We start from the raw sequence: 13,128 nt of genomic DNA on the forward strand, positions 1-13,128 counted from the left end.
GAGTCCAAGTAACAAGTCCTCCAGCTCAACATTATTTTGGAATAAAGGCTTATAGCGTAGATGTGCATTTGGTTATTTCGGAATAATGTCTGGTATTTCGAACGACGGCAGCTGTGTAGACATACCCAGAGATGTTAATTTTACCTGTATGCCAAGAAATGCTAAGAGTACTATTAAGTGCAAATACAGTTAAAGAAGTTGCAAAAGTTCTCCTTTCAGATAATACTGTAAGACACATATTAATGACACCAGCTGACACCAATATTGTACTGAGGGGAAAAAAAAATCACACGTAGATGAAAATTTGCACTGCGGCTTGATGAATTAATAAGTATATGTGATGAGGCTCAACTCTTGGCTAAAATCAGATCCGTTGATGGAGATACCATAAAACTTATTTTGCAAACAACTGCCAGTTCACATGACAGGAAAAAATAAAGTAGTCAGGGTAATAATGGCCTACCCTGAGAAGGGAGAATTTCACTGGAAAAATTCTTACTATTTGTAGAGATGGGTCTGCCTTCAAGACTGGCAAAGTAAATGGGTTTGTAACCAAGGTTAAAGATGTTGTGCTGGAGACTTTTCCTTGCAACATGAAGCTCTCTTGGCCAAAACATTGCCAAAAGAGCTTTAGTGTTAACACTAAGGATAGTGAACTTAACAAAATCATGGTCCTTAAAATGTTACCTTTTTCCACTATTTGAGGAAATGGAAGCAAAACATCACCAATGACATTTGCACATAGAAATATTGTATCCTTCCCATGGAAAAGTTCCCTCATGGTTATATGAGCTGAGAGAGGATTTAAAAATATTCTCAACTTCACAGGAATCCATGTACATTAACTTCATCATTGATATGATATGGTATACAAAATTTGCCTGTCTAGGCGATATATTCCATCACTTAAATAAATTGAAGAAAATGCAAGATAGAAAACAAGAAGCTTTTTCTTTGCAAGGATAAACTGCATAGTTTTATATGAAAGTTAACCCTCTGGAATTAAAAAGTTGCAAGATGCTAAAAGAAATGTTACCCTGGCAAATGTGGGAGATCCTGCAGGAAGAATTCTGGTCAATGTAATTTGACAAGACTCAGACCAAATATCAGCCAGCCTGTTGAGGAAGGCAGGCAGGAAGGTGTTTGTCCCCAGTGTCACATGCATAATCAGTCTTGAATTATATGCCGAGGAGAGAGGAGAGACACAATGGAGAGGCACAATGGAACTTGCTTCACTAGCAGATGAGCATAAGTCCTATTTCTACTGCCCTTAGGATAAAGCAAGCAGCAGCCAGAACCAGAAGTGCCTCAGCTGCTGCAGAGGTGTAGGCAGGAGCGGCCTGAAGCCGGCAGCAGCAGCTGGCGCCCCAGGCGTAAAGTGCGATCAACGCCCCCACCTGCACGGCCGTCAATGGCCATGACATAATCACGGGGTGCCCAGGTGCCACGTGACGTCGTCATCGGGCACCCGGGCCAGCGGCGCCCTAGGCGACCACCTAGTCTGCCTAGGCTCATGGGCCGCCTCCGGGTGTAGGAGAAAATTAAACAGGAAGTCTGTCCTGTTTTACTGTTGCTGCAAACTGAACACTCCGCTTCTCCCACTCTTCAGGTAAGTGTAGAGACTAGTCAAACAAGCTGGGGATTGGGATAGGTGATGAACAGAAGGGAGAACATCAGATAGCTACACTTCCGGGAAGACAGAAACAACAGTATAGCTTGGCCTACAGACCACTGGTGCATGTCTAACTCATGAGCAGCCAGTTTCCTTGAAGCAGTGAAAGTGGCTAAGTTTCAGTATTTTGGTTAAAGTATTGTTTCAATTTGCAATTATGAACATTTATAAGTTATAACAAGTGCACAGAGAATCACAATATTTTAAACAATATAAAGTATCATAATATTAAAAATACCATTTTGACTTCTATCCCTCAGTATTCTAGGTGTTGGATAGCTAACCAGTACTTCTATATCTAGCCCAACTAGGATGTAGTTAGCCCTGACTCAAAAACCTATGCATGGCTTGTGCCAGCTGACTCAGGCTAAGGGGCTCTTAACTGCAGTATAGATGTTCAGGTTTAGGCTCAGGCTCAGGATGCAGCTTGGACTCCAGGACAGTGAGAAGTAAAACAGCCCCAGAACTCAAACCATAGCCCGCATTGGAATGTCTATCCTACACTTAAACAGCCCCATACTCCTAACCCCAGAAGCCCAAGTGAGACGGAGAACTGCAGGTGTTTAGTTACACTATAGACATATTCCCACTGTCTAAGGCAGGAGTGGGCAAAAGGGCCTCCCTGGGCTTCATGCAGCCCACCGAGTGGGTTGATCGGGCCCGCGGACGCCCTGCCACTTCCCCGCCCCCAGGCCAATCAGCACACAGAAGGTTGACTGCTGCACGCCGGAGGGAAGGGAGCAAGAGACTTCCAACTCCCCTTCCCCTCAGGCCTATCAGGGCCTGGGAGTGGGGGAAACATGCAAAAAGCCTCCTCCTGCCCTGCAAGGGGCTTGGCACTTAGAGTCAACTGACAGCTGCTGCCTAGCTGGTGAGTGACCAAGCGCAGCGCTCCGTTGCAAGGTGGGGGCAGATTTTGTGTGGTCCCCCCAACCCAAGCCCTTGATTGACCTGGGAGCAGAGAGGGAGTGTGCTAAGTCTTCTCCCACCACCAGGGACGTGGGCACCTAGAGGTAACCGCCGGCTGTTGAGAACATCTGGTGGTTCCCTTGGGAGGAAGGTGGGGGCAAAGACTTCATGCACTCCCCCACTGGCAGACCAATCAGGGTCTGTGGGCAGGGAAGCATGGAAGTGTCCCGGTTCTGCCCCTTCTATGTGAAGTCTCACCCCTTCCAGGGTGGCCCAGGGCCACTTCAAAAATTTATGAAGTGGCCCCCTGTCAAAAATTATTGCCCACCCCTTGTTTAAGAAGTGTTGGCATCCTTTAGTATAATCATAAATACACATGCAAATGGTGGCTGTTCTCCACAGAAAAGTTTCCTGCACAAAGCAGTAAGAATCTAGTGACACTAACCTCTTCATGGAGCAGTGCACACAACATTTTTAGTGCTCTGGTAGTTAAAACCAAAGTGTTTTTGTCTTTCCAGTGGAATTTAGCCACGCTGCCTAGATAAATAGCTAATTTGCTCTTCTGAATTTTCTTCCCCTACTTTAAAAATACGAAAACAACAACAACAAAAAACACGCAACTAGAAAATCCCTACAAACGCTACATTACAAAAATGTGTAACTTGAAAAATTCAATACCCACAAGTCAGAAATTGCCAAAATACAGACTGAATACACACAACTGTCTGTGCTTAAAGGTAAATTCTTAAAAAAAGTTTGATGAAGTTCAACAACTGTAAAGAAGAGACCGCTTTTTCTAGAACCGTGGTCCCCAAACTTTTTACACCCAAGATGACTTTTTAAAATGTCAGGGCAAGCCAAGATTTACCCAATCCCTTTCCCAAGACCCCACCCCTTCCTTGAGGTCCTGCCCTCTCTGTTCCCCTCCTCTCCATCATTTGCTGTCCCCAGCCCTTACCCATTGTCACTGGATTGAGACAGGAAGTGCGGGCTCTGGGTTGGAAATGAGGGATTTGAGTGTGGAAAGGGTGACAGGTGCAAGCTCCGGGAGGGAATTTGTGTGCAGGAGGAGGTGGAAAAGGGGATGTTTGTTCAGGGAAGGGTCTCCAGGCTGGAGAGCACTGGGATCAGGTGAAGAGTTGGGGTGCTGGGCAAGCCGCAGGCTTGTGGATGGAAGGGTGCGGGAGTTTGGGTTGAAGTGTATGAGGGGCTCAGGGCAGGGAAGTTGGGAGTATGATGGGCTCAGGGCACAGATTTGCAGTGTGCGATGGTGCAGGAGTGTTATGGCAGAAGACTGGGAATGTGGGGGTGCAGGAGTTTGGGGACATGAGAGGCTCAGGACAGGGGGTTCAGGTGCATGATGGGCTCAGGATTGGGGTCTGTCAGGGGTGCAGAAGTGTTATTATGCTGTGGCTGGATGGGGGTGTAGCCCCAACTGGGGGTTTGTTGGCCAGGTTTCATTTTTAAATAAAATATGTCAAATACAAAATGTTTCAACATTGTCTTTATTTATGGGCAGGGCAAGGAACCTATTTTGGGTCGGGGTCACTGACCCACAGAACAAAAAAAGAATCAGTCGGGCACCACACAAGTGAGATGCAAAAAAACAACCCCTCCAAAACCCCGCAAGCCTCACTGATATGGCCTCAACTGAGACACCTCATTCCCCTGGTACTCCAGCCCCATGGCCGGGAGAGGGTAGGTAGGACTGAGGTTCGAGGCCTCAGGCCAGATTAACTCTTCTGGGGTTCCAGGGTTAGTGGAATTTGTGGGCCCCTCTACACTCTGAGGTGAGGCCAAAAATGAAAGATCCACTGTGCGGGACAGGGTTGCCAGTGAGTGGGATTGGGATGGGGATACAGAATCTGGGTGGAAAGTAGGGTACAGGAGCAAGCTGGGGGTAGTTGTCTGGCCAGAAGGGAGGGGGCAGAAGCAGGGTGCTGGTGGGGGGTCTGGACAGAGGGTAGGAACAGGGTGCTAGTGGGGGTCTGGCCACAAGGCAGGGGAAGGGTGCTGTATGGTGTCTGGGCAGGCTGCTGGGTGGGGGTCTCACCAGGGGCAGGGTGCTGGTGGGTGTCTGACCAGGATGCTGGCAGGCAGGAGGAGCAGGTGGGAGTCTGGACAAGGGGCAGGGGGCAGCTGGGGGTGGGGGGGAGGTCTGGCCAGAGTGTGGGGACAGATACAGCTCAGCCATTACCTGGAGATCCTATGGCACCTCCCCTCCCCAAAACAGCCGGCACGCTTCCTAAGAATTCAGATCTGGCACGCAGCTGGGGACTTCTCCTCCCCATCCCCTGCCGCTGCAGGAAAGCAGCACAGGGAAGGAAGTCCCCATCTGCATGCCAGATCCGACTTTTCAGGAAGTGTGCCGGCTGTTTTGGGGAATGGAGGAGCAGCTGTAGCCAGACAGGAACCCCCCTGTAACATCCATTTTTGCTTGCCTGAAGCATGCAGGGCACACAGAGCAGTAAAAGCCTTGAACAGGAGGAGCAGATATGCAAGCTCAGTGACCCTGAATAGCTGTAAACAGAGATACGCCAATTGCTGACCAAGAGGCTGCCAAGGAGTGCCCTTGACTGAAACCCATATTGATACGAACACACAGCCGTCCATGGGGGGAGGAATCTCCCGCCCAGTAAAAAAAAGAGTCCAGTACTCACAATTTAGTTCTCTCTCTTGCAAGTGTAAATTAAGTTGAAACTTGCTTGTAAGAACTGGCGCCACAAAGACAGACCAGTACAATTTGGCATCTTAGATAAGAAAGAGGATTATGGGCCCCTATGGGTATAAAGTTGGGTCCAGCAGCACGCTTACTTTGAGTGTCAATCTACCATCTTCCTGCTGGTCGGGTTAGGTGTTTGACCTCCCGAGGTTCCACGGGGACGCCCACCTCGTATTCGTCTTTCCTAGGAATTGAGGGACCGGCCCTGGCTTGACCCGCTTGAGTCGAGAGGCACAGAAGGGGGCAAAAATTGTACCTGGATGTGGTCCTTTGTCTTAAGTGTACACATAGACTTAGAGCTCTTTAAAGATTAAGCTGTCACTTGGTACCATTATTTCTATTTTCTATCTTTATTTTCTTTGTAACCATTTTTAAGAGCTATATTTGCTAGCAGTTAAGAAATAGAGCAATAGCCATTGTAACCATATGATTTATAAGCTTCTTTAATAAACCTGTAACTGTTTAAGCTTTAACCTGACTCCTTCAGTTGCTGTAACAGAAGCAAGCACAATTTAAAAGAACTTCAGCCAGTCATAAGGGACAGATACAGGCAGAGCTGGGCATTGGGATCATGTCGCTTCCAGGGGACAGATCCGTAGGGGCATCTCTCAGCCTTCCCTAGGCTGCCCGCTGCGAAGGGATCCTGTATCCTAGCAGTTAAAATCTGAGATGTAATAAGCTCTTCCTGTAAACCTCGGGGCGTCTGTCGGCCTGTTGGCTGCCCTCCGCGAAAGGACCCCGGTCCTAGCGGTAAAGACGTGGACGTTAAATTTCTCAGAGCGCCCGTCAGCCTCCTAGGCTGCCCACTGCGACGGGACCTTGCGTCTCAGCAGTTGAAGCCTGGGGTGTGACTGACACACACACACACACACACACACACACACAGAGCCCTGACCATTGGCTGACAGCAGCGCACGTGCTTCCTGAAATCTAGATCTGGCACGCAGCTGCATGACTTCCCCCTGCATGGAAGGAAGCTGGTGCTACCTCCCTTTTCCCAAGAGGTAGCATCAATGCGGACTCCTTCTTGGGGATGGGGGGAACAAGAGGGAGGCTGGAATACCTCACAATCGACTGGTCATGCCCCCGCGATCAACCAGTGATCACAATCGATGGGTTGGTGACCACGGTTATAGAAAATCTGTACAAGTAAACAACTAGAATACGTCTAAACATTAGTTTTACCATATACATAAATCCTAACTGTGAAAATTTGTTTTGATCTGAGGGAGTGCACTTTTAAAAATAAAGCAGTAGAAAGCTCATATGCTAAGTTATGTTTCTTGAGAACGCTGTCATAGCTAACTAAGGTCCCATACAGGAAACCTTTTATGCACATGCTTCACTTTAAGACTGGGTGGGCAATAATTTTTGATGGGGGGGCCACTCCAAGATTTTGGGAAGTAGTCAAGGGCCGCACTCTCATGATATTAATGGAGATGCGGGGTCTGAAATGGAGGTTGAGTGCAGAAGGGAAACTAGAGTCTGGGAGGGAGTTGGGATGAAGCAGGTGGTTGTGACCTAGGGCAGAGGATTGGAGTGCAGATTTTTAGGATGTGACCTAGGGTAGGAGGGGATTGTGATCTGGGGCAGGAGATTGGGGTGCCAGATCTGGGAAGGGGTATGGGTGTAAGAGGGGGACAGAGGGTTTGGGTATGGTGAGTGGGGGGAAGGGGCAGTGAAGGGCTGGGGTGCCAGAAGCAGACTATGGCCAGCGACTTACTTGTCAGCTACCAAACTAGCCTATCTGCCTGCACAGCTTAAAATGTTTCCCAGCCAGCAAGCCTGCTTGCCTGGCCATGTGCTTCATGAAATTGAGCCCAGGAAAAGGGGCATGATTCTTCTTAGCTGCCTGTTATTCTAACAAGCAGCTCACATTGGCTGATTTCTGCCAAAAACCGGCCAATGGGAACGTGCTGGGGGGCAGGGTGGTTACTAAAATTTCTCCCTCCCCTCCAGTTTCAAAACAGAAATGGAGCCCTGTCGCCACTTTTCTGCACAGCGCAAAGGGCAAGCAGGGGAGCCAGCCTGGGGCTCTCTGCTGCCTTCGGATGCTGAATCCTGTGGCTTGGTGGGCCAGATCCAGCCCATAGGCTGTATTTCGCCCAGGCCTGCTTTAAGATGACAAGTAGTCCCACTGGAGTCAATGGGTCTACCTCACATGCTTATCTTCAATTACACACTTACATATTTTCCTGAATCATGGCCACAGATATGTTGTACGATCGACTGCTTTAAAACCAGGGCAATACCCCAGTAGATGACTGAAGTTTCAACAAGTGCTTAAATGATATACTGAATCAGGGACACAATTTGCAAGAGACAGACTCCCTTTTATAGAGTTTCTAAAGTACATGGGATCAGGACATTCTGGTGGTGTCTAGAAAAGTAAACTATTGTATTTACATGTGTCAGTGCTTCTACTTCTTCCCTGATGCTCCACATAACAGAGCTTTGAAGTCCTAAAGGAATGAATTTCTATCCTTTAAATTACTTTTTCAATGGTATTTTTTTAAGAAAGAAATCCTATGGCAATATTAAACGAAAGCTCTTATGAATATTAAGGTGGTATGAAATTAAGCATGAAAAAGCAGAAAATGCTAAAGTTAAATGTCATGTCAAACTCATTTCTGCCACCTTGTGTGTTAGCATGATAATGCAGAGTTTCAGTATATAGTCACATTTCTCAAATACACATACACATACACATACACATACAACATTAAGGCTCCAAATTCAAACATCCATACTAGTGCTATAATTAAGATTACCAGCTATATTGTATAGCTCAAATTTAATGGTACACAATGGTAATCAATAGCTAAGTAAGATATGCTGATGAAAGGCAGTGTGACCAGTACAATTTATAATTACACTATAATTTGCATTACTTACCGTACTTTTATCTTTCAGAAGTTTTTCTATCACTTCAATTAACAATTCCTTTTGCTCTGGATCAAGACTAAAAAACAAAGCAAAGGATAGGATTTTTTCATTTCTAAAACACATTCCTTTAACATTTTATAGTCAGGTTTCCACCTGAAATGAAGATGGGCTAGGTAGCAAGGAAGCAAAGGGAACAAGGGAAAAGAGTAAAATTATTTTCAATCCAAATACATGGTATTTGGGGAAGGGGAAGAATGCATAAGAATGTGTGAAACATAGAATGGCACAAAAAAGTTTAGAGTTTCTGCTACAGTACTCAAGTTAATATTCTGAAACTAAGCAGGTAAGCCTAACCTCACAAACACCACAAAACCACACAAACACTCAAAAAAGGTTAGGAGGATTTTTTGTTTAATAAAAAGCTTTTCTAACCCTTTATCAGTAAAGATCAGATTTTTGTAAACTGCTTCTTCTATTAGTAACAGGTTAGAATCCTGCTTATTCTCATCAGTAACAGGTTGGAATCCTGGAATCTAGTTTTTAAAAAAAGATATACTGAAAAGAACATTACATCAAGTTGCTGTGGAAATTACTGAGAAATGCATACTTCAAACTTAAAGCTTTAGATTAACAGATATAGGGGAGAGGTAAGTGCTATTTTTCAGACCAGGAAAATAGGAACTCGAGTTATAGAGATGTAAAAGGTTAACTGGTAAACCATCAACCTTAACAGATGATGCTTACTGGTTCCACTTACCAGTTAACCAGTAGGGGCTGCTCTGGCACCCCCTTTAATCAATTAACCAGCTAAATGCAATGTTTAACTGGTTAACCAATTAAATGGGATTTTACATCCCTCATGAGTTATAACGATGCCATGTGTATGCACACATCTGAGATTTACTGCAGCCTTAAACTGTTAAGATAGGAGAACATAAGCACGAATGTCAGTTCTTATACTCAGGGAAAAGATATTGAAAGAAGATACTGTATTACATTATGCAAAGCAATTACTTGAATATCTGAACACCACTTTGAAAGTGATCCATATCTTTCATCATCAAAGAGTTATGGGCAAAATTTTCAGGGACTGAGCTGCTAGAATGGAATATGAACACGAAGTAGGGGTTTCGATTAATAGCAGTTAACTCACGCATGTAACTCAAATAATTAATCATGATTTAAAAAATTAATCCCAAAATATCACATTATGAAACAGCAGAATACTATGTGAAATTTATTAAACATTTGGATGTTTTCCTACATTTTCAAATATACCGATTTTAATACAATGCAGAGTACAAAGCGCACCGTGCTCACTTTATATTATTTTTCATTTCAAATATTTACACTTTAAAAATGAAAAAATAGTATTTCTCAATTAACCTCATATGCATACTATAGTACAATCTCTTTATTGTGAAAGTGCAACTTATAGAGATTTTTTTTTTTATCATACAACTGCACTCAAAAACAAAGCATAACATTTTAGAATTTACAAGTCTACTTAGTCCTATTTCTTGTTGAGCCGATCACTAAGACAAACAAGTTTGTTTACAAATACGGAAGATTCTGCTGTTTGCTTTTTATTTACAATGTCACCTGAAAGTGAGAACAGACACACTTGTAGTTGGCATTGCAACATATTTACAGATAGACTACACATTTGTATGTCCCTTCATGCTTTGGTCACATTCAATAGAATGTGTTGATGTGATTGCTGATGACATTCACTAAAATAATAATGAATTAAAAATGACTAAACTCCTCGGAGAAGGTCTGTACATCTCCTGTTCTGTTTTACCTGCATTCTGCCATATATTTAATGTTATAGCAGATGATGACCCAGCACATGTTCATTTTAAGAGCACTTTCACAGCAAATTTGACATCGCATAGCTAAAGCACTTGACCCAAGATTTAAGAAATTGAAGTGCCATCCTTAATCTAAGGAGGACAAGATGTGAGGCATGACTTCAGAAGTCTTAAAAGAGCAACACTCTAGTAAGGAAACCACAGGAGCTGAAAAATAAAAACACAAAAAAATCTAATTCCAAAATGTCCAGCTCCAACCACTGCCCTTCTGATGACCAAAGAGGCCCATCAAGGCCTATGTCTGCCAACTGTCCCAGGCTGGCAACTGGCAGAGCAAGGATCGATGCCTGTCCATTGAAAGCAATCTTGCCCTGGTGGAAACAAACATCTGGGAGATCATCTGCATAAGGGTGACCTGAGTTATGGTGATTTTTGGCAGGAAGCTCACCAGTACCAGTGGTAGGGGAATCGGTGCCTCAACTTCAGTGCCCCATTTATCATAGGGGGAAAAGTATACGGTCAGGAAATTGGGTCTTCTGACTAGAGACCAGGCCTGCCAGGGTCGTAGGCTATGGAAAGAGAATCTATCCCTGTGGTCCATAGACCAAGAGTGCTCCACTACCCTATGGGGAAGTTCCATGATTAGCTTGCCTTTAGGTTTCGAGCCTTAGCTAAGTCTAGTGCCTGGTGGGGTGTCAGCAGTACCTGCAACCTGCTTTTTCTTCAGCTGCTGGGCTACAAGGGCACTAAGAGAACCCCAGGTTCCCTGTTGCACAAAAGGCAAATCCCTGGGTAGGCTGGGGAGGTCTGAATTCAGCAGTACCTCCATGAATCCCCAGCAGGCACAGGATCTGGCACTGGTCCTTTGCAGAAGGCCCCTTTCCCTTTTGGCGCCAGGGGGCTCTTCTACTCAAGCTTCTTCAGCACCAGTCAAGGTGAACAGTGCCAATGGTACACTCTGAACTGATGAAGAAGTGCTTGGTATGAGATCCAAGCAAGAGGATTCTGATGCAGGACAAAGCGCATCCTCCCTGAGGAGAGCCTTGAAGCAGATATCCCACTTCCTGCTATTTAGGGCAAAAGTTCTTACAGATTTTTCACTTTTCCTTTCTATGAGACTTCCCCAAGCACTTTAAACTTCTGAGGGAATTCTGTACCAGAAATATTCTGCACTAAAAAATTAAAAATTGTGTACACAGTATTTTAAAATTCTGCAGTTTATCCAAATATAATCATACCGTTTTCAATAACTTTCTGACAAATACTTTTAAATGAATTACCAAAACAATTGAAAATGGTGTGATTATGTAGTTGTGTTTGTGTTATTTTGACAGTTAAAACATGCATAATTTTGAAGAATTTAAAAAATGTTTGGTGCAGAATTCTCTCAAGAGTGCCAGGGGTTCTGCACAGCACAATCTGGATACTGGCAGCTCAGTGGCGCTGGGGAGGTATAAGTATAGGGAGGAATCTGTATAAAAGAAGCTCTAATTGGGGTTCTGGATACTGGGAGAATGAATGAGACTCTGCTGGGAGTCCAGGTAAAGATTCAGGATCGGGGGGGAAATGGGGCGGAGATGTCAGAGTGTAGCTCGTTGGAGCTCAGTGGGGTGGAAGTCGGGGTGGGGAGGGAAAGAGTGTCCAGGTATAGGGCGAGATCACTATAGAGGATGCTGCTCCTCCTGTCCACCCAACCACCAAGCATCTGCACCCAGATGCCCTCCCCAAGCCTCACTCCCTCCCAAAAGACCCAGACCCCCCACCCTCTCCCTCCCAACCTGTGCCAAATTTCCTGCTGCCAGGGGAAGTTTCTGGGGCTTGATCTGACTCAGCCCTGGCTGCTCTATACAGATGAAGGAGATTTCTGAATCTAACTTCCTCATCCCCCTGCACCCTAGCCCAGCCAGAACCAACTTCCCTGTGCAGCTAGGGCATCCCTAGACCTTCCTCTCCTCAGTGATTTACCTCTCCCCACAACTGCCCTAGTAGATGCATCTAAAGCTACTAAGCTGCTGGAGAGGGGTGAGTGAGCACTGGAGAAGCTTCTTGGTGCCTCCGCACAGAAATATTTTTTTGCAAGGAACCAAAGGAAATTTGTGGGAGATGCAAGGGGGGTGGTGGGGATTAGGGTGCATTTTTCTATTGCACCACAGTAGAACACAATTATTTTCCTATGAGTAATCTTTAAAATAGCTTTTCAACATTTATCATAAAAAACTACTTACCTATAAAGTTTTTGGATTGCATGGGCTGCATTTTTTCTAACATAAGGAGATAAATCAGCAGAAGCTTCTTTAATAGCAAGCATCATTATAGGAACAATAATTGGCACACGGATACTAGATAAAACTCGCAAAGCACTTGCACGGATTAACTGATTAGGATCCTAAAAAGATTGGAAACAAAATTATGTAAGTAACACTGCAGAAATGTATCATTAATAAAATACGCTGTGAATTCTGCAATGACTGAGAACATATTAAGCCACATAAATACATTTCGTCTCCCCCTTTTACTTTTTTTAAATGTACATTTCTATGAAACTTGATACCAGAAAAAATGTCAACAACTTGAAAAAATACTGCACATATTATGAATAACCAGACTAACACCACATTAACAAATTTTGTTTATGCTTATGAAAACAGAAAAAAGGAGAAGAAGGAGAGAGAAAGAGAATTGTCACATCCTGTTTCTCCCCACTGCTGCCCATAAGGACCCCCGGCAGTGGCAAACTCCAGGAGCTGTACTGAAGATGCCATGGGGCAGTGGAGGCTGCTGGTGCTCCACCCGAAGTGGTCAGGTTTAAGGAAAGTGTAGGAAACATTGCTGACTTAATTTAAGAGGATACCTGGGTGATTCTATTAGACACTGACAACAAAACTTTTTCAGGTAGTCAGGTACAAAAAACTCCATTGCTTCCAGACCTTTCATGGTGTAACAGGCCAAATTAGTGCAATCTGAAGAATTTATAGCTAAGAAAAGATACCAGCATGTCCACCCCATCCTTGAGTATCAAATGATAAGATAAGCAGTATATCTCTGGTGCACCCTGGATTGGATTCATCCACAATTCCAGGATACCTTTATGTTGCAGGTGAGGATGACTTGCTGATGCTACCTGG

At 44.6% G+C, this 13,128-nt stretch overlaps 1 protein-coding gene across 1 annotated transcript in view; it reads right to left on the reverse strand.

Moving 5' to 3' along the window:
• The window catches only part of AP3B1 (adaptor related protein complex 3 subunit beta 1), a 322,060-nt gene that overhangs the window by 228,719 nt on the left and 80,213 nt on the right, over positions 1 to 13,128 (reverse strand). The window contains exons 5-6 of the mRNA XM_006119130.5: positions 12,229 to 12,389; positions 8,199 to 8,265 (exon numbers count right to left, since the gene is read on the reverse strand). Of these exons, the coding sequence (XP_006119192.1) occupies positions 8,199 to 8,265; positions 12,229 to 12,389 (228 nt within the window). The remainder of the gene's footprint in view (positions 1 to 8,198; positions 8,266 to 12,228; positions 12,390 to 13,128) is intronic.

The sequence above is a fragment of the Pelodiscus sinensis genome, chromosome 6, assembly GCF_052426305.1.
Source record: "Pelodiscus sinensis isolate ZL-2025 chromosome 6, ASM5242630v1, whole genome shotgun sequence".
In the NCBI taxonomy this organism is placed as follows: domain Eukaryota; kingdom Metazoa; phylum Chordata; order Testudines; family Trionychidae; genus Pelodiscus; species Pelodiscus sinensis.